The sequence below is a fragment of the Salvelinus alpinus genome, chromosome 13, assembly GCF_045679555.1.
Source record: "Salvelinus alpinus chromosome 13, SLU_Salpinus.1, whole genome shotgun sequence".
Classification (NCBI taxonomy): Eukaryota; Metazoa; Chordata; class Actinopteri; order Salmoniformes; family Salmonidae; genus Salvelinus; species Salvelinus alpinus.
This window is the reverse complement of record NC_092098.1, coordinates 11,577,824-11,602,694: the sequence shown is the minus strand read 5'-3', so window position 1 is coordinate 11,602,694 and position 24,871 is coordinate 11,577,824. Positions and strand designations below refer to the sequence as shown.

Below are 24,871 nucleotides of genomic sequence, written 5' to 3'. Positions count from 1 at the left end.
CCTGAGAAAGAAGAGCATCTTCAGACAGTATTCTTTACCATGTTTCGGCAGTGAAGTCCTGACAACCCAAACAGCTTTGAGCAGCAGATACTGTTATGTCTCGTTTGTTAGACTTTTTGTTCCTTTGTGCAGTACAATTAATCACATGCCCAATAAACACCATAACACCCACCTTCTTCAAAATCAGCATATTAGTTTCCCTCGACTGTTGAACAACACTGAATGTCCACGGTCTGCGGAGCATCCACAGCCACATCTTCAGCTCCACTCACTCCAACTATTTCACGTGCCTCTGTGTAGGAGACCTGCTGTATAGCCCTGACCTTTGCCACTTCATACTCCTTTACCCAAACCGGACACTCTGGAGAATTGGGAACGTGGTTGCCATCACAATTACAACAACGTACACCCTCAAACTTTACCCAGTACCTGGATATTTTAGCCAACAATCTGGTTGCCTCTGCCAAGGCTGAAACTTGGCCGCAAGTGGATCTTCCAGCAAGATAATAACCCCAAGCACACATCAAATTCCACAAATACTTGGATTTGAACTCACCTCCAGTTGTACAGGGAACAAGTGAGCAGTGAAGTGGTGGTGCCAGGCAGTGGTGGTGCCAGCCAGTGGCACCCCAAGGCTCCTACCGAGTCCATGTTGGATATCAGGGTAGGTTCCAGCAATAACTACACCAGTGAAGCCAAGAATTTCAGAGACGAGAACAAGGACTACTTCAACTCGCCTGAGGGTGCAGTCAGCTGGCAGTGGAACCTTTTCCGATAATCATTGTCACACTTTAACACCATCTTGCTGTAGCCCTAATTGTTTCAGAAACTAGCATGTCAACTTTTTGTAGCCTATATTGATTATCTATTGAATTCCATCTCATGCATTATTTTATTGTTACTTATCCATTATCATTAAAATAAAAAAGTATAGCGTAATGAGTCAGAACTGTAGGTTAATCGATTTAATAATGTATGCACAATGAATACATACAAACATAATTCACCATTTCAATATCTCTGCTCTCTCAATTCTCACTCGCTATTTAAATCTTGAAAAATATACTTTAGCAGCAGTTGCTGGATGTCTACTTTTGGCCATCAATTGAAGTCTTGGTAGCATCCCAGAAACTGCAGATGGATCAGACTCTGTGGCTGTGGGTGCTGGTTCTCGTAGGTAAGCAAGAACTTTGGCATATACCTCCTTCTTTGCCTGATTATTCCCACTGGGATGGAATCTCCTTCTGGAGGACTGGGGTGTCTCTCCATCTGGACTTGACCCACTTTGTGCTTGGTCCATTGGGGCTTGGACTGATGGTTGCACTGAGGGGGGTGTGTCTTCTGGGCTCATTGTACATTTTATCATGTTCCTGAAAAGCAAAACAAATGATGTTTGTGTCAAATACTTTTTTTTCTAAAGGCATCTTATAACAGTAGTTTAATCACATGATCTAAATCCGTGTTTGTCAATACATTCTTAGAGGACTTCAAGGGTCGGATTTAAATAAGTTGTGGTGTGAAACTGCCATTTCCGTTTGCGATATTATAACAAAGATGTTACTTTAAACAAAGAAACCCTGTTTTTCCCCCCCTGGACATCATTGTACATCATTGCACACTGATAGAACAGCAGAGTACGGACTATAACTTTTTTTTTTGCCACAACTCCGGATGCTTCTCTCCTCTGTTTGATGAACATAACAATAGGAAATGCACCTGAAGCGACTAGTGATGCTGTTTCACCTTTTGCAGATCTCAGCTTTAATGAAATCATAACTCAAAGCCTCCATCTTAGCTTGTCAATCTTATTGTAAAGCGACGTAAATGATATATAAATAAATGCACCACAAGGTGGAAGCAGAGGATAAGGAATGACTGACTGTTCAGCTGCTTGGTTATTTGGTCCCCTTGGAATGGGTTGAGACACTGGTGTAAACCTTGGGATTTTTGACAAGGAACACTTACTGGTCTTGTAGTTGGAGATGGTGTGGCCATATTGTCCTAGCTTTACCATGGTCTAAAAGTGTCCCCCAGGAAGTCCAGATGGGTGAAGTGTACCCGTCGTAGAGTGTAAGCAGCATCAGCCTCCGCGTCTGACCGTCGACAGACCTCCATCTACTTGACTTGCCTGTTGTAGATTAATCATGACGCAAAATTTGTCCTTTACATCTGCAGCTGTGGCGAAGGAGAAGAAAAAATATATAATTATAATATTTTATGTACACACACACACACACTAGTTGGAGAGGCTGAATCAGCAACCAAATTAACATACATAGGGGGTTGGCTTGGTTAGATTCATCTGACTATTATTTAACAAGTGTCAGCAAATTTTCAAGCTTATTGGTCTTTACAGCTGCCCAAATTATGTAGCTGTTGGAGGATGTCACATTTTTTTGTACTACTTTTCCCCACTTTAAACTGAGTTGGAGTATGTATCTTTATTTGTCTGTTAAACAAACTCTAGGAGGCAGGGCACAGCCTGGTTGCAAAAAAACAGTGTTCATATGTTACTGTATGGCCGCATGTTAACACATCTCAACATCTGGATATGGCTAACCAGGCCATGGTATGGGGTAAACAGTTGCTAGCACAGCTAGTTACATACCTTCATAAGAAGCCTGTTTTGTGCCGTTTTGGTTCCTCTGATGAATTTAAATTAAACATAAAATGGGAGATGGGAGAGGCAGGACTTTCAGCGCGATCTGCGTCAGAAATAGAAAGGAGTTCTATTTTACATGCTGACCAGACCGAACACGTCGCGTGCGCGAGCGTCGCAAAATAAATTTTGAAATCCATGTTATTCAATTATTGCACCCACACTGCTCGCGTGCGATGCCAAGGGCTAAAATAGAACTCCTTTCTATTTCTGACGCAGATCCGTTAAGTCCTGCCTCTCCCATCTCCTCATTGGTTTATAGAAGCAGGTACCGAAGTGCCATCTCCTCATGCCAATGCCATCTCCTCCTCGTGGTAATACCCACGTGGGTGATTGAAAGACGAACTGTTTTGCCGGTAGTCTGGTAATACTATGAAAGTTTAGATGCGATCACCATATAAGTTCAACGATGAAAAAGCCTGGAAGGAGGAGAGATGACTAGAAACGATTCGGTCTGCCGTTTTATGTGTGGATTAATTTGTCAGAGTAGAGGACCTTGTGCATTTCAGGTAAAATAACAACTCAATGTTTATATCCCAGGACAAATTAGCTAGCAACAGCAAGCTAGCTAAATAGGACAAATTAGCTAGCAAGTGCAAGCTAACTAGCTAAATTTCCATACATGTTTAATGCTTTTCGACCTGTCCCCAAATTTGTTTTGATATTTTAACCTGTGTGTTTGGTGTAGTGGGACAAAATAAATGTATGCACGATAGCGCACGATGGCGCACGCGCGCAGACGGTTTGGGTTCCGTGTTAGCCCTTGGCATCGCAGACGCTCGTTAGCGGGCGCGAGCAGTGTGTGTGCAATAATTGAAAAAGATAGATTTCTAAATTTATTTTGCGACGCTCGTGCACGCGACGTGTCCAGTCTGGTCAGCATGTGACCGCTGCGGAACTCGGGAGCCCGAGTGTAGGGAGTAAGATTTATCATTGTTCTTCTACTTTTCCTGGCTGTCAAAGTACCCAGATGTTGTGAGCAGTTTTGAATATGAATTTAGAAACTGAATTTAGAAACTGAATTTGAAAACTGTATCTGAATGGATCTGAGAAATTATGAAACTTTGGTCAACTTGAAATAATGGTTTGTAAACTTGATACACAGAAAATGACTGCGATATCTACCATATTGAAACTGAATATATAAATATTGAATTTGAATATTGAATTAAATTGAAATATAATTTTATTCTGAATGCAATATTTATTCAATTCAGTTTCAAATCATGAAATAGAAGTTCAATTTAGGAATTGAATGATTAAATTTGTGCATTATAAATTCAAAAATATTCAATTCAAATTCAATATCCTAATCCCCAAGGACGTCGGAGTACAAAAATCGGTTAACCACCTAACTGAGGATCTTAATTTAACTTTGCGTAATACCCTAGATGCAGTCGATCCCCTAAGAACAAAAAATATTTGTCACAAGACATTTGCTTCCCGGTATACAGAAAATACCGAGCCCTGAAGCAAGCTTCCAGAAAATTGGAAAGGAAATGGCGCGCCACCAAACTGGAAGTCTTCCGACTAGCTTGTAAGACAGTACTGTGCAATATCGAAGAGCCCTCACTGCTGCTCGATCATCCTATGTTTCCAACCTAATTGAGGAGAATAAGAACAATCCTAAATAAATGTTTGATACTGTCGCAAAGCTAACTAAAAAGCAGCATTCAACAAAAGAGGATAGCTTTCACTTCAGCAGTGATAAATTCATTAACTTCTTCGATAAAAAGATCACGATCATTACAGACTCCACTTTGAATCTTTGTATTTCTCCAAAGCTCAGTTGTCCTGAGTCTGCACAGAACTCCCAGGACCTGGATCAATGGAGACACTCAAGTTTTTTAAATCCTGTATCTCTTGACATATTCATGAAAATAGTCATGGCCTCTAAACCGTCAAACCGTCATACTGGACCCTATTCCAACTAACCTACTGAAAGAGCTACTTCCTGTGCTTGGCCCCCCTATGTTGAACATAATAACACATCCACCAGATGTGTACCAAACTCACTAAAAGTGTCAGTAATAAAGCCTTTCTTGAAAAAGCCAAACCTTGACCTGGAAATTGTCGGCCTATTCGAATCTCCTATTCATCTCAAAATGTTTTGAACAAGCTGTTGTGCAGCAACTCACTGCCTTCCTGAAGACAAATAATGTATATACGAAATGCTTCAGTCTGGTTTTAGACCCCATCATAGCACTGAGACTGCACTCGTGAAGGTGGTAAATTACCTTTTAATGGCGCCAGACCAAGGCTCTACATCTGTCCTCGTGCTCCAAGACCTTAATGCTGATTTGACACCATCGATCACCACATTCTTTCGGAGAGATTAGAAACCTTAAGTGATCTACACGGACATGTTCTTGCCTCTGTCTGAAAGAGATCAGTTTGTCTCTGTGGATGGTTTGCCCCCTGACAAATCAATGGTAAGTTTCAGCGTTCCTCAAGGTTCCATTTTTGGACCACTATTGTTTTCACTATATATTCTACCTCTTGGTGAGTTCATTCGGAAACACAATGTCAACTTTCACTGCTATGCGGACGACACACAGCTGTACATTTCGATGAAACATGGTGAAACCTCAAAATTGTCTTCCCTGGAAGCCTGTGTTTCAGACATAAGGAAGTGGATGGCGGCAAATGTTTTGCTTTTAAACTCGGACAAAACAGAGATGCTAGTTCTAGGTCCCAAGAAACAAAGAGATCTGCTGTTGGATCTGACAATTAATCTTGATGATTGTACAGTTGTCTCAACTGACATTTACTCTTGAGGTACTGACCTGTTGCACCCGCTACAACCACTGTGATTATTATTTGACCCTGCTGGTCATCTATGAACGTTTGAACATCTTGAAGAACAATCTGGCCTTAAATGGCCATGTACTCTTATAATCTCCACCAGGCACAGCCAGAAGAGGACTGGCCACCCCCATAGCCTGGTTCCTCTCTAGATTTTTTGCTAGGTTTCTGCCTTTCTAGGGAGTTTTTCCGAGCCACCGTGCTTCTACATCTGCATTGCTTGCTGTTTGGGGTTTTAGGCTGGGTTTCTGTATTGCACTTTGTGACATCTGCTGATTTAAAAGGGCTTTATAAATACATTTGATTCATTGACTGATTTATTGAGTGTCCACATACTTTTGACCATGTAGTGTATTTCCTGAGCTTTCTTATATCTCCTAGATAGACACTTCAAAACTGTATTCTTTATAAGATATTTTTTAATTGTCTTTTTAACATTCATGAATGTGTTATTCAATGCCTTTCTATGGGCTTGAGTAGTAAAGGCCGAATTCAATGTTTTATATAGATATTTTTTTAATACCTAAAGGAGTCCTAAAATTCAAGGTGATGTTGCTCTCCAAATGGATAACTTGAAATAACATGATGTAGGTAGTTAAATAATTGAAAGAAAAACATGTTTATTTATGAGCCTAAGTATTTGTGAAATAGGCCTCATGTGAAATCATTGTCAAAAGCGCGAGAGGTACTGTTGCATGTAGGTCTAGATTATTTATGGATTGATCACATAGAAATATCAAAACAGTCTTTTAACAACTCCAAAGCAATTGCATGTGGCGTAGGAGGAACCACTGACTCACTGCATTGTTCTATTATCAAGACATCTGCTGGTAACTCTTAACTCGTTAGGAGAGCTCATGAGGTCTCCTAAATATCTGTCAACTTGGTGTGACACTTATGACTAAAGAGCCTTCCTGCATAGCTTTTATTTTTAACCATAAGAGTAGGAATAAAATGTCTCTATTCTCAGCCCTAGATAGCCACCCCTGAGTCAACCTCTACCATAGCCCACCCTCAGTCCTCTCATAGTGTTTCCTCTGTGGCCTGGGTGATCCTGGCATCTGCTTTTCTCCGAGCCCTGTGCCTCCAGAGCAGGACAGCCAGTGAGAGGAGCAACAGGAGCCCCAGGGACCCTCCGATCAGCCCAGCTTTGAGGGCCACACTGCTGTCCCCAGGGGGCTCGTACATCGTACAGGACCCCTCCTGACGCTCACTGACTCCAACATAATTCACCGCCACCACACACACCTCTGCCCCCTGCCCCATCCCCATCACAGTACCACTCCTCTGGTCTACACCAAACACCAAGGGCTCCAGCGCACCCACCACCACCTTATAATGGGTCACGAAAGACAATGGTGCACACCACTGAACCACAACTCCTGAACCGTCCATAGAGAGTCTCTTCAGGTAGGGAGCCTCTGGGGCCGCATGGGGCCCACTCACCCCCGGACACAGGCAGCCGCTGGAGGCTGCTAGCTGGGAACAGGGAGGCTGTTGCTCCCGGCAGGGGTCATAGTCACAGGGTTGAGGATTGGTGCCCTGTGAGGGGGCAGGTGGGGGGTGACTGGGTGGATCCGTAAATGTATCGTAGTAGTCGTCTGAGTGGAGCTGCAACAGGTCGTAAGTGTCTCCGTTTGGCCTCAGAGGCAGGGTGGCTGTGTGGTTGGTCCATGAGACGTCAGAAGGTGCGGCAAAGGAGGAGGAGCCATTAAGAAGGGCCAGTAAGATGATTATCAGTGGAGGTGGACAATCCTTATTGGCAGACATGGTATCTGAAGATGATAGAAAATAACACTCCATTAGAGAGGGTTTGACAAAGGATCTGCTTATGAAAGGTATTCGGATGGAGACATACATCTGTATGTATATCTGTACAGTACCAGTCAAAAGTTTGGACACACCTACTCATTCAAGGGTTTTTCTTTATTTTTACTATTTTCTACATTGCAGAATAATAATGAAGACATCAAAACTATGAAATAACACATATGGAATCATGTAGTTACCAAAAAAGTGTCAAACAAATCAAAATATATTTAATATTTTTCAAAGTAGCCACCCTTTGCCTTGATAACAGCTTTGCACACTCTTGCCATTCTCTCAACCAGCTTCACATGGAATCTTTTCCAACAGTATTGAAGGAGTTCCCACATACAGTTGAAGTCGGAAGTTTACATACACTTTAGCCAAATACATTTAAACTCATTTTTTCACAATTCCTGACATTTAATCAGAGTAAAAATCCCCTGTCTTAAGTCAGTTAGGATCACCACTTTATTTTAAGAATGTGAAATGTCAGAATAATAGTAGAGAATGATTTCTTTCAGGTTTTATTTCTTTCATCACATTCCCAGTGGGTCAGAAGTGTACATACACTCAATTAGTATTTGGTAGCATTGCCTCTAACATGTTTAACTTGTGTCAAATGTTTCTGGTAGCCATCCACAAGCATCCCACAACAAGTTGAGGGAATTTTGGCCCATTCCTCCTGACAGAGCTGGTGTAACTGAGTCAGGTTTGTAGGCCTCCTTGCTCACACACGCTTTTTCAGTTCTGCACACACATTTTCTATAGGATGAGGTCAGGGCCTTGTGATGGCCACTCCAATACCTTGACTTTTTGTCCTTAAGCCATTTTCCACAACTTTGGAAGTATGCTTGGGGTCAATGTCCATTTGGAAGACCCATTTGCGACCAAGCTTTAACTTCCTGATTGATGTCTTGAGATGTTGCTTCAATATATCCACATAATTTTCATTCCTCATGATGCCATCTATTTTGTGAAGTGCACCAGTCCCTCCTGCAGCAAAGCACCCCCATAACATGATGCTGCCACCCCCGTGCTTCACGGTTGGGATGGTGTTCTTTGGCTTGCAAGCCTCCCCGTTTTTCCTCCAAACATAATGATGGTCATTATGGCCAAACAGTTCTATTTTTGTTTCATCAGACCAGAGGACATTTCACCAAAAAGTACAATCTTTGTCCCCATGTGCAGTTGCAAACCGTTGTCTGGCTTTTTATGGCGGTTTTGGAGCAGTGGCTTCTTCCTTGCTGAGCGGCCTTTCAGGTTATGTCGATATAGGACTGTGGATAATGATACTTTTGTACCTGTTTCCTCCAGCATCTTTCAGGTTATGTTGATATATGACTCGTTTTACTATGGATATAGACACTTTTGTACCTGTTTCGTCCAGCGTCTTCACAAGGTCCTTTGCTGTTGTTCTGGGATTGATTTGCACTTTTCGCACCAAAGTACGTTCATCTTTAGGAGACAGAACGCGTCTCCTTCCTGACAGTATGACGGCTGCGTGGTCCCATGGTGTTTATACTTGCGTACTATTGTTTGTACAGATGAACGTGGTACCTTCAGGCATTTGGAAATTGCTCCCAAGGATGAACCAGACTTGCCAAAGTTATAGTTTGTTAACAAGAAATTTGTGGAGTGGTTGAAAAACGAGTTTAATTGACTCCAACCTAAGTGTATGTAAACTTCCGACTTCAACTGTATACTGAGCACTTGTTGGCTGCTTTTCCTTCACTCTGTGGTCTAACTCATCCCAAACCATCTCAATTGGGTTGAGGTTGGGTGATTGTGGAGGCCACGTTGTCTGTTGCAACACTCCATCACTCTCCTTCTTGGTCAAATAGCCCTTACACATTCTGGAGGTGTGTTAGGTCATTGTCCTGTTGAAAAACAAACGATAGTCCCACTAAGCACAAACCAGATGAGATGGCGTATCGCTGCAGAATGCTGTGCTAGCCATGCTGGTTGAGTGTACCTTGAAATCTAAATAAATTACATACAGTGTCACCAGCAAAGCACCCTCACACCGGCACACCTCCTCCTCCATGCTTTTTGGTGGGAAGCACACATGCAAAGATAATCCGTTCACCTACTCTGCGTCTCACAAAGACACGGCGGTTGGAACCAAAAATCTCAAATTTGGACTCATCAGACCAAAGGACAGATTTCCACCGGTCTTATATCCATTGCTTGTGTTTCTTGGCCCAAGCAAGTCTCTTCATATTGGTGTCCTTTAGCAGTGGTTTCTTTGCAGCAATTCGACCATGAAGGCCTGATTTACGCAGTCTCCTCTGAACTGTTGATGTTGAGATGTCTGTTACTTGAACTCTGTGAAACATTTATTTGTGCTGCAATTTCTGAGGCTGGTAACTCTAATGCACTTATCCTCTGCAGCAGAGGTAACGCTGGGTCTTCCGTTCCTGTGGCGATCCTCATGAGAGACAGTTTCATCATAGCGCTTGATGGTTTTTGCGACTGCACTTGAAGAAACTTTGAAAGTTCTTAAAATTTTCCGGATTGACTGACTTTCATGTCTTGTTAAAATGTACTTTTAACAAGGCACACCTGTTAATTGAAATACATTCCAGGTGACTACCTCATGAAGCTGGTTGAGAGCTGTCATCAAGGCAAAAGGTGGCTACTTTGAAGAATCTAAAATATATTTTGATTTGTTTAACACTTTTTTGGTAACTACATGATTCCATATGTGTTATTTCATAGTTTTGATGCCTTCACTATTATTCTACAATGTAGAAAATAGTAAAAATAAAGAAAAACCCATGAATGAGTAGGTGTGTCCAGACTTTTGACTGGTTCTGTATACATTCCAAATGTGTTGTTATTCTTACATTTGTGAAGAATGCTTGATTTCACGTGCTGTATGGGATATCGCACATGATAATTTATTTCCCTCAACCCTTTTTATAAATCAGACCAGCGTAGATTGACACAGGGCGATTGGTAGCCTAGCAGTTAAGAGAGTTGGGCAAGTAACCAAAAGGTAGCTGGTTCGAATCCCTGGGCCGGCAAGTTACAAAATCTGTCTGTGCCCTTGAGCAAGGCACTTAACCCTAATTCCTCTGGATACGATTGTCTGCTAAAACATGAATGTGGAAGTGGTTACTGGCACCACCATCATTTTGGATTTAAAACACCAATATGCTAATCTGAAACCCAAAGCTTTGTAATGTAAAAAAAAAACAGACCCAATCCCACAATGAATCCCCAGCCTCCATGAATGGAAAACAAGGTAGAAATGTAACATCAAGTTTTATGTTATTCATGATCCTTTAGTTTAATTTTCATCATACAGTATGACCATACTGTACAAAAGTTCTTCACACACAGCTGCCCTTTTATGTTGAACATTTTGGGAACATTGAAGCACTGAGGAATAAATCTGCACAGTGGGTTCGAGCCAGGCTTTACACACCCAGCACACAGAACAGCCCTGTCAGCTGCTCCCACTTACAGCAGAGCTGCCAGTGCAATCTCCCCATGATTCTATACAAATATATCTACCTGACAGATTCCCTAAATAAACAAGTATGGATGAATAAACATACTAATCTAACAGCAAGCAGCACACACCAAACAACCATAGGTAAGGTTCAGTAGAACCACACTAACAGGGAGCGCGAGACAACCCAACCCAACTGTATGCCAGTAGTCACAGAGTTAGATGTGTGTCAATAGACTTCAACACATTGTAGAAATGTTTTCTTTAGTAATTCACATAGAATAAGGACTAGACAATCATTTTAGATTGATTCATATTCATAAAAATATCAGTTTACCTGATTTTTCGATAGTCCTTTATTGCTTTCGAAATCTTGCCACCAATGTTTCTTCTCTCTCTTTCTGTTCAGTGACTCTCTCCCCTTCTCTCTGGCCCTCGTTTTATACATTCTTCCTAACTCCCCAACAATCACCTCCTTCTTTTCTCCCTCCCCCATCCACCCTTCTCTGCTTTCTCTACCACCCCCCCCCGTTTGCTCTATCACTATCCCTCTCTTCCCGCTGCACCTCTCTCTCTGTTCCATGGGGGTTTGGCAATGTGTGTGTGTGTGCCTCTCACTTGCTGCCCCTGTATGTGAGGTAACTACCACATTAACTCCTATTACATTCCATTGGCATGTGCAGTTTTTTTCAGAGCAGGCCCTGTTCATTAATAAGGCTCTTTCTGCCTGTCAGGGCTGGAGCACAGTGAATGGTTGGGGGTGATTCTGTCTGCTGCCCAGGCTGATTCACACACATCTCTCACCCTCAGACACGCGTCAGTGCCACCGAACCCTTCCCCTCAATGGTTCACCTCTCCTTCTCCCCCTTTACTGGCTGTATGACTGTCCCAAACACTGGCTGGTTAAGAATGTTCTACATGCACATGCTGTCATCAAACATGGAGGAGGCAAGTGTTCAGGGTTTGAACGAGGTCAGATCACCAAATAACTTGACTGGACTTGCCAACCTGCCGCTCTGAAATCAAAGCTCAACAGAATAGAATACTTAATTATTTCCACTGAAGAGAGGCTGAGCTTAACTGTCAAACAAAGCAACACTTTGAAACAGTTGCACAAGCTGGACCAAGAGAAGGATTAAGGTAGAATATCCAATCAGGTTGAGTGTATTGTTTTCTTCTATATTTTGGCATTGTTCTATAAAAAAACACAAAACCAAAATGTTAACTAATGCCCCTATACACTCTTACAAGTAAAGGTGTCTAGAAGACACTGGGCCTATTGGCACCGCCCTATGGGACTCCCGATCACGGCCGGTTGTGATACAGCCGAGATCAAACCTGGGTCTGTAGTGACGCCATTACAATGAGCCTCTCCTCCTACAGTTCCTCCCACAAACCTTCACTAACATGTACTATGTATAAACACTAAAGAAAAAAAAATCTGCAGTGTACAAACGTTTACTCTAATGGCTGGCCAAAAATAATTACATGAAAGGCACGTCTCCCATAAGCCACACCTCCAATCTTCTGATAGGCTGTCACCTCTGCAATATATTATTAAAATAGGCCTAAGAGGTCTAAGGCACTGCATCACAGTGCTAGAGGCGTCACTACAGACCCAGGTTTGAGCGTACAAAACATTAAGAACACCGGCTCTTTCCATGACATAGGTTGCGGTCCAAACACTTAAAAGACACACCCTTGTCCACTTACCCTCGCCTTATGCCCTTGGTGGAATCCCCGTCGCCATCTTGGCGGGCGGTCCAAATGATTAGCCAAGCAAGGGAAGTTTGCAACATAAGCCCGTCAGCCCTCATTTTTAGTTGGCTTTGCGAGAGTACAATGATGTTCACTCCGGGCCTGAAACTCCCCATAATTCAATTCACTACGATTGTACATCCGCTAAGAAAAGTCTGCGAAAACTTAAAAACAACATCAATGGAGAAGTCAACATACAAGTGTAAGTAAAATCGAATGCAAATAAGTTAGAAATTGTGCTACTAATGCACATGACGGCACAAATACGTCTCGTAACAAGTAAATATGTTTCTGTTTGGTTATCTTTTGGAAATTCTAGAAAGAAAAAAAAAATATTCTTCAGAAGTTCCAGCTATGCAGGCTAACGTTAGTTAGCTAATTAATTTGCTAGCTATCATACAGTAGGAGTATATTAATAATTATATAATTATAAGTAGACACACTCATAATTGACTGAAGCGAATATAAAGCACCCACAAGCTACCGGTGGCTGAAACACAATCATCGCGGGATGAACGAGTGACGAATTTCCAGAATTTCCAGGGGGACAAATTGTATGTTTCTAACATTTATGGTTGAGATTTAATTAATATGAATATAAAAGATGCACATTATGACTTTCATTAACACACGACGCAGGCATCACGCAGACATTAGTAAGGCGCTGGTATCATGTCATGTCAAGTGGTACGGTTGCCTAGGCTTATATATGTCTCTTATCACCCCCCATACCTTTCTGCCTTGCCCCTTGCCCTGCATGTTCTCGTCAGACGTCATGATACGTCATCAGAAGTGTCCACTTAATTTGAGGGCTGAGGGGATAGGGTGTGTCTTTTAAGTGTTTGAACCGCACCCATAGACTAACCCAGTGAATCCAGGTGAAGCTAGGATCCCTTATTGATGTCACTTACACAAACTTTATATGTCTGAACTCAGAATCAAATATGCTTCCTAAAATAACATGGTAGAACGTTTATTTTGATTGGCCATTTTGTGTATTTATCAGAGTGCCTGATTTCAGATGTGTGCATGTAAACAGTATTATTAGGGAAGTTGTTCTTGCAAAGCATGTAAATGTTTTAATCAAACTATTATATTAATCTGAGTACCCAGACTAATGTAGATGAAGGGGATGCGACAGGTTAAAGAAGGATTTTTAATCCTTGAGATGCCAGGCGCACTGGTCTGTGTCAAGAACTGCAATGCTTCTGGGTTTTTCATGCTCAACAGTTTCCCTTGTATATCAAGAATGGTCCACCACCCAAAGGACATCCAGCCAACTTGACACAACTGGAGATTACATACAGTCAACATTGGCCAGCATCCCTTTGGAATGTTTTTGAGTAGAGTCCGTGACCTGACAAATTGAGGCTGTCCTGAGGGCAAACAGGGGTGTGGAATTGAATATTAGGAAGAAGTTCCTCATGTTGGATTTATTCAGTGTAATATTAACATTGTTGATACAAATAGTAAATAGTAACTTTTCAAACTTTGGAAGTTGCATAGGCCCTTAGGGAATGTAGGGGCTGAGATTGCAGAGCCAAATGACAGTGTTTTTGTAAGAATTGCGATGTGAAAATACATAACTGGTGAAAATGAAATTTCTGTGAGACTATGAAGGATTAAGGGCTTTAGAATGGTTACATATGATCCCAGTTGTCCCATGCCCTCTTCCTCTGTTCTTTGGTGCCTGCAATGAGAGACACTGTTCTAGAGACACTGTTCTAGTCAGCAACTGTAAACAAAAACATCAGTTACAGTGCCTTCAGAAAGTGTTCATACCCCTTGATTTATTACACATTTTATTGTGTTACAGCCTGTATTCAAAATGGATTAAATCGATTTTTTTCTCTCACACAATACCCCATAATGACAAAGTGAAAACACGTTTTTAGAAATTTCGGCATATTTATTGAAAATTATATACAGTAATATCCAATTTACATAAATATTCACACCCTGGAGTCAATACTTTGTAGAAGCAACTTTGGCAGCGATTAAAGCTGTGAGTCTTTCTGGGTAAGTCTCTAAGAGCTTTCCACACCTGGATTGTGCCATTATTATTATTTTCAGAATTCTTCAAGCTCTGTCAAATTGGTTGTTGATCATTGCTAGACAACCATTTTCAGATCTTGTCATAGATTGTCAAGTAGATTTAAGTCAAAACCGTAACTTGGTCATTCAGAAACATTCACTGTCTTCTTTGTAAACAGCTCCAGTGTAGATTTGGCCATGTATTTTAGGCTATTGTCCTGCTGAAAGGTGAATGAATCTCTCAGTGTCTGGTGGAAAGCAAACTGAACCAGGTTTTCCTCTAGGATTTTGCCTGTGCTTAGCTCTATTCCGTTTCTTTTTTATCCTGAAAAACTCCCCCAGTCCTTAATGATTACATGCATACTGCTAAGATAATGCAGCCACAATTATGCTTGAAAATATGGAGAGTGGATCTCAGTAATACTGTGTGTTGGATTGTATTTGCACCAAACAAAGCACATAGTATTCAGGACATAAAGTTAATTTCTTAGCCGCATTTTTTGCAGTATTACTTTAGTGCCTTCATGCAAACAGGATGCATGTTTTGGAATATTTTTATTCTGTACAGGCTTCCCTCTTTTCACTCTGTAATTTAGGTTAGTATTGTGGAGTAACTACAATGTTGTTGATCCATCCTCAGTTTTCTCCTATCACAGCCATTAAACTGTAACTGTTTTAATGTCACCATTGGTCTCATGGTGAAATCTCTGAGCGGTTTCCTTCCTCTCCAGCAACTGAGTTAGGAAGGACGCATGTATCTTTGTAGTGACTGGGTGTATTGACCTACCATCCAAAGTGTAATTTACCCATCTACCCTTCTGTGCGAGGCATTGGAAAACCTCCCTGGTCTTTGTTGTTGAATATGTGTTTGAATTTCACTACTCGACTGAGCTCAATTACAGATCAATCAATCAAATGTAATTATAAAGCCCTTTTTACATCAGCAGATGTCACAAAGTTCTATACAGAAAGATAATTGTATGTGTGGGGTATAGAGATGAGGTATTCATTCAAAATCATGTTAACCACTATTATTTCACACAAAGTCGATGCAACTTAATACAGTTGAAGTCGGAAGTTTACATACACTTAGGTTGGAGTCATTAAAACTCGTTTTTCAACCACTCCACAAATTTCTTGTTAACAAACGATAGTTTTGTCAAGTCGGTTAGGACATTTACTTTGTGCATGACACAAGTAATTTTCCCAACAATTGTTTACAGACAGATTATTTCACTTATAATTCACTGTATCACAATTCCAGTGGGTCAGAAGTTTACATACACTAAGTTACTGTGCCTTTAAACAGCTTGGAAAATTCCCAAAAATTATGTCATGGCTTTAGAAGCTTCTGATAGGCTAATTGACATCATTTGAATCAATTGGAGGTGTACCTGGGGATGTATTTCAAGGCCTACCTTCAAACGCAGTGCCTCTTTGCTTGACATCATGGGAAAATCAAGAGAAATAAGCCAAGACCTTAGGAAAAAATGTGTAGACCTCCACAAGTCTGGTTCATCCTTGGGAGCAATTTCCAAACCAGGAAGGAGACGCGTTCTGTCTCCTAGAGATTAATGTACTTTGGTGCGAAAAGTGCAAATCAATCCCAGAACAACAGCAAAGGACCTTGTGAAGATGCTGGAGGAAACGGGTACAAAAGTATTTATTTCCACAGTAAAACGAGTCCTATATCGACATAACCTGAAAGTCCGCTCAGCAAGGAAGAAGCCACTGCTCCAAAACCGCCATAAAAAAAAGCCAGACGACGGTTTGCAACTGCACATGGGGACAAAGGTTGTACTTTTTGGAGAAATGTCCTCTGGTCTGATGAAACAAAAATAGAACTGTTTGGCCAGAATGACCATCGTTATGTTTGGAGGAAAAAGGGGGAGGCTTGCAAGCCAAAGTACACCATCCCAACCGTGAAGCACAGGGGTGGCAGCATCATGTTGTGGGTGTGCTTTGCTGCAGGAGGGACTGGTGCACTTCACAAAATAGATGGCATCATGAGGGAGGAAAATGATGTCAATTATATTGAAGCAACATCTCAAGACATCAGTCAGGAAGTTAAAGCTTGGTCGCAAATGGGTCTTCCAAATGGACAATGACCCCAAGCATACTTCCAAAGTTGTGGCAAATTGGCTTAAGGACAACAAAGTCAAGGTATTGGAGTGGCCATGACAAGGCCCTGACCTCAATCCTATAGAAAAAGCGTGTGCGAGCAAGGAGGCCTACAAACCTGACTCAGTTACACCAGCTCTGTCAGGAGGAATGGGCCAAAATTCACCCAACTTGTTGTGGAAGGCTACCCGAAACATTTGACCCAAGTTAAACAATTTAAAAGCAATGCTACCAAATACTAATTGAGTGTATGTAAACTTCTGACCCACTGGGAATGTGATGAAAGAAATAAAAGCTGAAATAAATAATTCACTCTACTATTATTCTGACATTTCACATTCTTAAAATAAAGTGGTGATCCTAACTGACCTAAGACAGGGAATTTTTACTAGGATTAAATGTCAGGAATTGTGAAAAACTGAGTTTAAATGTGTTTGGCTAAGGTGTATGTAAACTTCCGACTTCAACTGTGTGTGACTTGTTAAGCACATTTTTACTCCTGAACTTATTCAGGCTTGCCATAACAAAGGGGTTGAATACTCAAGATATTTCATCTTTATTTTGTAATTACTTTGTCAAAATTTTGAAAAACATAATTCTACTTTGACATTGTAGGGTATTGTGTGTAGGCCAGTGACAAAAAAATCTAAACGTAATCAATTTTTAATTCAGGCTTTAACACAACAAATGTGTAAAAAGTAAAGACGTGTGAATTCTTTCTAAAGGCTCTGTAAATGTGGATTCCAAAGGTCAACCTCAATAAACCGTATTAGCACGTCATTATGCTCTGAGCTCAGCACACCAGTGTTCTACATGAATAGGCCTACACTTTCTGAAGGGTTGTGAGGTGGACTTTTTTTCTGGAGCTTACTTTGGCATGTTAGCAGTCATGTCAAGACTGTCAGTGCCAGCTTCCACCTCTCCCTGCCTCAGTTTTATAACACTATGCGCTTTGCTCTCATCCTTCCTTCCTCTCTCTGCTCATCTGCTCCCAGGGCCGGTTTCAGGCATAAGCGGTCACTTAGGGGCCTCAGGCCCCGATCCTCTTTTTCTTTTAGGAACTCTGTCAGGGTCTCAGCTTACTGAATACACAAGCTGCAAGTTGGAAATGTTGTGCATCAGCAGTTTTTTATCTTATGTCACTAACAGTCACTCTATTAGCCATGTCAGCTAACAATGTTTTGATTTGCCAGTTAGCCTAGCCAGCCTTCTAAATGTGAAGTAATCATGGTTAAATACTGACTGGGCATGCAGGTCACATGCCCAGGGGCTCTGACCTCCAGGGGGGGCCCATTGATTTTGTTAGTCACTTTAACTCAGATATCCTTAACATGGCATAAGTCATGGCAAATGGGTAGAATTGCAGGAAATTAGCTGTAAAACGGAAATTTTCTCACTCTGCCCCATGACAAAATGAGTAGAATTACAGTACCTGAAATGTTTTATAAAATTTCAAAGTTATCTCTACTCACCGTAGGAAAATGTGTAGAACTGCAGAAAACGTGCAACATTTTCTTTATACCCCATGGCAAAATGTGTAGAATTGCAGGAAATTAACTTTAAAACTTCAAATGTTCTCTCTGCTGTCAAGAGGGGGGACACTAAAATGTTTTGCCCAAAAGGCTAGGGCCGGCCCTTTCTGCTCCACATCCCCTTCCTCTCTGCACTCCTTCCTTTCTCCATCTCTATTAGTCCCTCCCTCCTCTCTCCACATCTGTTTACAGTTACATTGTGTGGTAATACGGGCCGGGACCAGCTGTCGGGAAAACCAGCCCATATTTCCTATATTGCATTTCTGAGAGGTTGCTAGGAACATAGCAGCGCCCTAATCTACACACTTTCCCCTGTCAAAGTCCTCTCAATTCTATCATCACTTGTCTCAGTGTGTGTTCAGTAGGGCTATTTTCTTTAGCGAGAAATGGGTAACCACTAGGTTACTAGCGAACAGTGTTGAGGAGTAGTGAACTACATGTAGTTCAACTAGTAATGTAACTACATTTTGCAGTAACTTGGTGGTAGTTGAATTCAATTCAAATCGAGGTAGTGTTTTCAGTAGTTAGTTACTTTGTTGCCATGCAGCTGTGTAGCTAACTACTGGAACTACACACTACTCTTTTTGCAAAACGAAAAGAAAATATGGGTGAAGTAGGCAATAATTTCCTTTCTTTTTTGGCATCAGACCCACCTTATTCTTGTTTTTGTATACTTCTTGTTTTTGTGTTTAATAGGCTCAATTACACATGCTGTTAACATCTGACCCCAAAGTGATCTGTCCTTGCAATTTGCATTTTCTCACATTTCAGATTTACATATGATATGTTTTCACGAAGTTGTTTGGATGTAGTGATCTACTTTTTCAGCTAAAGTGTAGCTTAACTTCTTCCAGTGTGAAACAATCAGCAGCCTGGTAAACTGTATATTTCAGAGTAGCTTCACCAACATTGCTAGTTAATACTGCAGATTGATGTGAGTAGCCTGACAGGAAGAGGAGATGCTCAACAGGGTGGGATACACAAGCTGTCATAGAAACACACTCCTCTCCATAAACATAGGCCAGACATTGCTTCATCACATACACAGTGCTTTATATAGGGTTTAATTTGCTTTAGAATTACACTCAATCTGAATGCGAACAGTAAGAACAGCTAAGACAGTAGACACTCCCAGATGTGAGTAATGCAACCAGTCAATGTTAAGTCTGAAGGATTAGTCAAGACTGGGGTAGAGTTTTGATCAGGTGTTTCTCTGTCAGAGTAATTTGCACACTGTTCATTGTTCAGTTAGTGTTAGTTCACAGAGTTAGACAGGAGAGGTGGACTGTTATTGTAGCTGCTGATCTGTTTATTGATTGCAGTGGATCAACAGGGATGCATGTTGACAGGCTCCAGCCTCCAGTCTTACCTAGTTCAGTCAAGTTGAATCACTCCAATGAGCCCCACACACACTGACTCCCTGACTCACTGCTCTGACACCCTGGAAAACGTCAAGAGAACATTGAGCTGAAGTCCACTCCTTACAGCAACAGCGATGCAGCTACACTTAAAGGTCCAATGCAGCTGTTTTATCTCAACATCAAATAATTGATTGGGTAACAATTAAGTATGTTATCGTGAGTTTTCAATGAATGGTAAAAACAACAACATATTTCTCAAGCTAGGAGTGTCTGGGAGTTGTCTGAGTGAGAAGGAAATTCACGTTTTTGACTGCACTGGGTCTTAAAAACAAATTCCAGAGCTCATTCCTGGTGTGTGCCGGTGCAGGCCACAAAAACCACAGCTACCATTTGGAATGGATTGACATCAGACTGAGACTGTGTGATCAGTCACTGAGAGAGGGACAGGGACAAGAGGTCAGCAGCTTCAGTGTTGATCTGCATGTTTGTCTATCTGCACTTGCAGTGTGTAACATTTCTGTATGTAGTTCAGTATACGACCTCCTGGTGTCTCTTTAGTCACCAGTTAGCGGTGATGAGAGAATAACAAGAAAAAAACCTATGGCTAATTAGATATTAGCTCAACTAATTATGAACACTACAAATGCACACATCAAAGCCGTACAGAGGGAGGAAAAAGGACTTAGGGGGAATGAAAGCTTTTGAACACCGGGGCTCTGTGATGTATCGTTTTCAGAGGCATTCCATAATGCAAATATTATGGAATGCCTTACGATTTTGAATAACCACACACATGACATCACAGCCATAAAGTGACGGACTTTGGCTCTATGTTACATAAAGCCCCACATGGCTCGGCGATGTCACCTGCAGCTTTCAACATGCAGAACAATGTCATGACAGGTATTGTGATTGCAGAAACATGCTCCTACAAGGCAATGAGAAGTCATGGAGCAAATATACAATTTGTGCCGTAAAAAAAGAGTAATAAATCGAATTAAAATGAAATTGGATTCATGCTCACCGGAAAGCGTCACGCTCTGCACACATCAGTGAGGGAGAGTTACAGTGTTGTATCTGACACCTGCTTTTCTATCCACCTCTTCAGCATAGACCGTAGCCCCAATTTGAAGGCGTTGGCCCCACGGCTTCTTACTCACTAGTCACCATGGAAACGCCAGCTAATGGGCTGAGGGAGTTCCGCGTCTTTGGCAGACGTTCAAATCAACTCATCAATACACAAGACTGGAAACTTCAATTGATAATATTATTTCTGTCAGATATCAAATGATCTCCGCTATTTGGTAGATGTGTGCTTCACTGCTACTTATGGAATGAATACGATAAAAGTAGTGGTACACAGCTTTCAGAGAACGTTCTTTAACCTTCCCACCCCTGTCCCTGGCCCCTGAGAGTCGGAGCCCCGTAATGACATGGTCACATGGTTTCTGGGAGGGCTTTTCAGTGTAACTCTACCCTCAGAGCTCTGTCCAGCTGAGCAGAGCAGGTTTAGACTGGATCCCCGGGTGGGCCACTCAGGGGCACACAGCTGGCCCTCCCAGAGACATGTCACTCAGCAGACTGAGTGCCTCCACATAGGAAATCCTGGCATGGATGGAGGGGAAGGGATAGGGAAAGGGGATACCTAGTCAGTTGCACAACTTAATGCATTCAACCAAAATTGTGCATTTAACCCAACCCCTCTGAATCAATGTTGTGGAAAACGGATCCTCAGGCATTCTATCCTGCTCTGACTTCCTGTGCGGTTTAGGGCTGTTTATCTCTTTTGTCTCTCTTCTAACGCGAACCACTTCCATAGTGCTGTCTCATGGTGAGTAGCCAAGTGACCTCACCAATTCCAAGAGGAAACAGTCACTCTAACAGCGACATTTGAAATGTTTAAAATGTTTACTAAGAATAAATGATCAATTCAAATGTACTAATTTCTCATAAAGAACATAATTTACTGCATTGTAGACCCCAGGTCACAATCATAAATAATTAGTATTTTGTTCAAACAAATCAGAGATATAGCAATAGTATGTGTTTTACTAGTTAGTATAGGAAAGACCTTCAGTATCCTTTATGAGCGTTACTGACTCATGGATGTACCAGCGTTCTCATGATTATCCTACCACTAGATGTCATCATGTTCTGCATAAAGAACAGATTTGTACATTCAACATACCGGTTAATCCTCTCTCCTTAGATCCTATTGATTGGTGTGTTTATTAAAAAGAGGAGTTAAATGGGAGAAAAGCAAACAAAAGGCCTAAAATAATTTCCTTTTTACTGCTAATATGAGGAGCTTGGTTACCATGGCAACCAGCGGCACAGCACAGTTATGCGGTGGAGAGCTAAGGAGGCTGATTTTGAGTACTGCCAGGGAGAGAGCAGTATAAAGCACTATGTCAACTAACATATCCTCTATCTACCACCTCTCGCTCAGCTCTCTCTCTTTCTCGCTCAGCTCTCTCTCTCTCTCACTCAGCTCTCTCTCTCTCGCTCAGCTCTCTCTCTCTCTCTCTCTCTCGCTCAGCTCTCTCTCTCAGCTCTCTCCCCACGGTGACGCTATAAATGAGCCCATCCTGTCTGTTAGATGCCTTTCCTTATGGATCCATCACATGCCTGGGAGCATGCCACATGCCAATATAGAGCCACGTTGTTAATGCCCTTGTCAATAGCAACCTAAACCACTCTTCTCCAGAGAGGGATAGTCAGCCTCCCCAGCTGATCACTACAGTGACCTGAAGAGGGGTAGGGGGTGAAGTTAGGAAGGGGTTGGACTGGAGCACAGCCCTGGCAGATACCTCGGCGTGTTCTGGGCTCCAACTCACTGTCTGGTTTGAAAATAAAGCCCCTCTGAGTGAAGCCAGGGCTGTTGTGATGCCCTCTGTCTGATAGGGGCGGCAGGTAGCCTAGTGGTTAAAGCGTTGGGCCAGTAACTGAAAGGTGACAAGGTAAAAATCTGTGTTTCTGCCCCTGAACAAGGCAGTTAACCCAATATGGAGATAAGGAATAACAAAAATATATTTATTAACTGAAGTAACGTAAATACAATTAACAATGGTGTGTGTAGTCAGTAGTGTTAATGAGTGGTTGCGTGCATAAATGTGATAATGAGGGGTGTTGAAAGGTGCCAAAGCAGGCAGGCAGGCAGGCAGGCAGGCAAGCAAGCAAACAAACAAACAAACAAACAAACAAACAAACAAACAAACAAACCGGCCACAACCAAAATCTAACAGTGTGTCTGCATGGAGAGAGTCTCCTCAATGAATGGGAAAGAGGTGTATTTAGCCCTGGACACACCCGGGCCCAGGTGTGTCCCATGTCGCTGACGACCCTCCCAGCTCCGCCCACCGACATCCTGTTAAGGAAAACAAGAGCAAAGAGAGAGAATTCGGCAGACAGAGTGGGAGGGTCGTCACAACTGACTTGGCTGGTCAAATAAAATAAAATAAAATATATATGGTGGAATCTGAAGGTTGACTTGGTTGCAGCAGTGAGGTCAATAATCAGGCTGACAGGAAGAGAATGGGCCATACAAGAAGCATTTTCAATACAAAACAAAGCATTGTGTCATAGAAAAGAGAGAAAAAAAAGCACCTCTGACCCTATTCCCATACAGTCTTGGGTAATTTAGTGATTCTGATGCCTCATTACATCCCTGTGACCTCACCTGCTTTAGCTGATCAATAACATAGTCAACCTTTTACTGTAGTCTTCAGTGTAATGTGGAACTGTGCAAGTGCTTGTGGCTTTTACCGGTTACAATGCTCATCAACCTCATGCCCAGTTAACCGTTGAATAATTAACCACCATTTTGTCACGCAAGAGGTTTGGCAGCCAAGAGCCGGGTGGCCCAGAGGAAGGCGTCACGGCAACATTTTATTCTGAGAAGTGTTGGCTAACTGCACTGCCCTAGATCCACAGCTGAACACAGCGAGACAGGCCCAGGAGGCTGTGCTGCGCTGCACTCAGGCAGCCACAGTTTACTCCCAGGGCTAGGGAGCAGTGAAACAGGTATAAGTGGGCCCCGGCACGGTCCAAGTCATGTCAAAGAGTTTTCAACACTAAATATTAAACTGTGAATATTTAGCATGTAGTTCTCCTGACTCTTGTTATTGTCTAAAACATAATTAAGTGATAATGCCAGAGCAAACCCTGCCAATATCCTCCAAACATCGGCTTTGAGGGCATTATCACTTTTATACAATGGGTTACCAGCATATTCAAATAATGATTGAGGTATTTTCATTTTTAATATTTCATCCTTCCACGAGATATAGGCCCGACACAAATCTAGGGTTGCTACCCAAGCCGGCTGGTCGTTTGTTCGGTTGCCAGAGACACGACCCTGTCGTTCAGTCTTTTCGTTCGTTCTAAATGTTCTATTGCCATACTTGCTGGCAATGTTCTTATCCGTTGCTTGCTAGCTAGCCAACTACGGCCAACTTAAAGATTTCACCTGGCATAGAAAATGTGCTCTCTCGACAGGACACTGTTGTTCAGAGAAGCTAGCCAATAACACAGCTAACACAACCACTTTAAACTGAAGCTAGAAAGACTGACATCTGCAACATTGTTTGAATATTGAAATTGGATCTCCAGCTGTACCATAGTAATGAACGTGTAGGGGTCGGGAGGAGACAGACAGGCAGGCAGCTTTTCTCAGCCAGTCGAAATCATGAATCAGCATCCTTTTTATGGATATATACAAAGAAATGTCAATAGAAAACAGGTCAAATGAAGCGAAATGCAGACAGCAAGGTTTATACAAATCTCCGCTGTTGAAAACCAAATGCTAGTCTCAAAGAAATGGGAGATAATGTCTCGATGCTTTTTACAGCGGAGATCAAGTTCCTTAATGTTCTGGCTGGGCTGATGAGACAGTGGATTGCGCAGTGAGATGGAACAGAGTAAATAGGCATTTCGACGTTATGACTTTAGCCGGTGGTAACTTGTGGAATAGACAACGCCTTGAATGCGGTTTTAACCAATCGGCGTCCATGATTGGACTCACCCGTTGTATAACTTCTTATAAATCATATGCCGGATGCATTTTCCGATTGGAACAAAATGGAAGGTAGAGATAGAACTGTGTCCGATGGGTCTTTGAAATATAATGGAATGAGACGACAACTGCTTTTGACTGAACAGAGATGCCAGTCGGAGAGGTAGAAAATCATGACATATGGAGAAATGTGGGTGACACTTGTCAGAATGATTGAAAATCACAAGAAACCCCATTTGATTTTGTCATAACATTAGTGTTGCAGGGAAAATGGTCCCAATGGTTGATGAAAATGTCAAGCAGAGTAATCATCCAGAAATC

At 42.0% G+C, this 24,871-nt stretch overlaps 1 protein-coding gene across 4 annotated transcripts; it reads right to left on the bottom strand.

The window, feature by feature from the left end:
• Positions 1-950: 950 nt before the first annotated feature.
• Positions 951-20,659, bottom strand: LOC139537067 (LRRN4 C-terminal-like protein). Of its 4 annotated transcripts, none has more exons than XR_011667459.1 (3): positions 20,561-20,659; positions 1,966-2,175; positions 951-1,370 (listed from the first exon to the last, which is right to left on the bottom strand). XR_011667459.1 is itself a non-coding variant. In XM_071337928.1 (2 exons), exon 2 carries the CDS (start codon positions 7,232-7,234, stop codon positions 6,488-6,490), a length of 747 nt encoding a protein of 248 aa, XP_071194029.1. In that variant the 5' UTR covers positions 7,235-7,239; positions 11,068-11,168; the 3' UTR covers positions 6,065-6,487. The 4 variants fall into 4 exon arrangements, 1 of the variants encoding a protein (XP_071194029.1); XR_011667457.1 differs by lacking the exon at positions 20,561-20,659 and adding an exon at positions 11,068-11,225; XR_011667458.1 differs by lacking the exon at positions 20,561-20,659 and adding an exon at positions 2,609-2,747.
• Between the last annotated feature and the right edge of the window lie 4,212 nt (positions 20,660-24,871).

Excerpts from the sequence above, each read along its gene's own strand:
- LOC139537067 (XM_071337928.1), bottom strand. The coding sequence starts at position 7,234 with ATGTCTGCCAATAAGGATTGTCCACCTCCACTGATAATCATCTTACTG.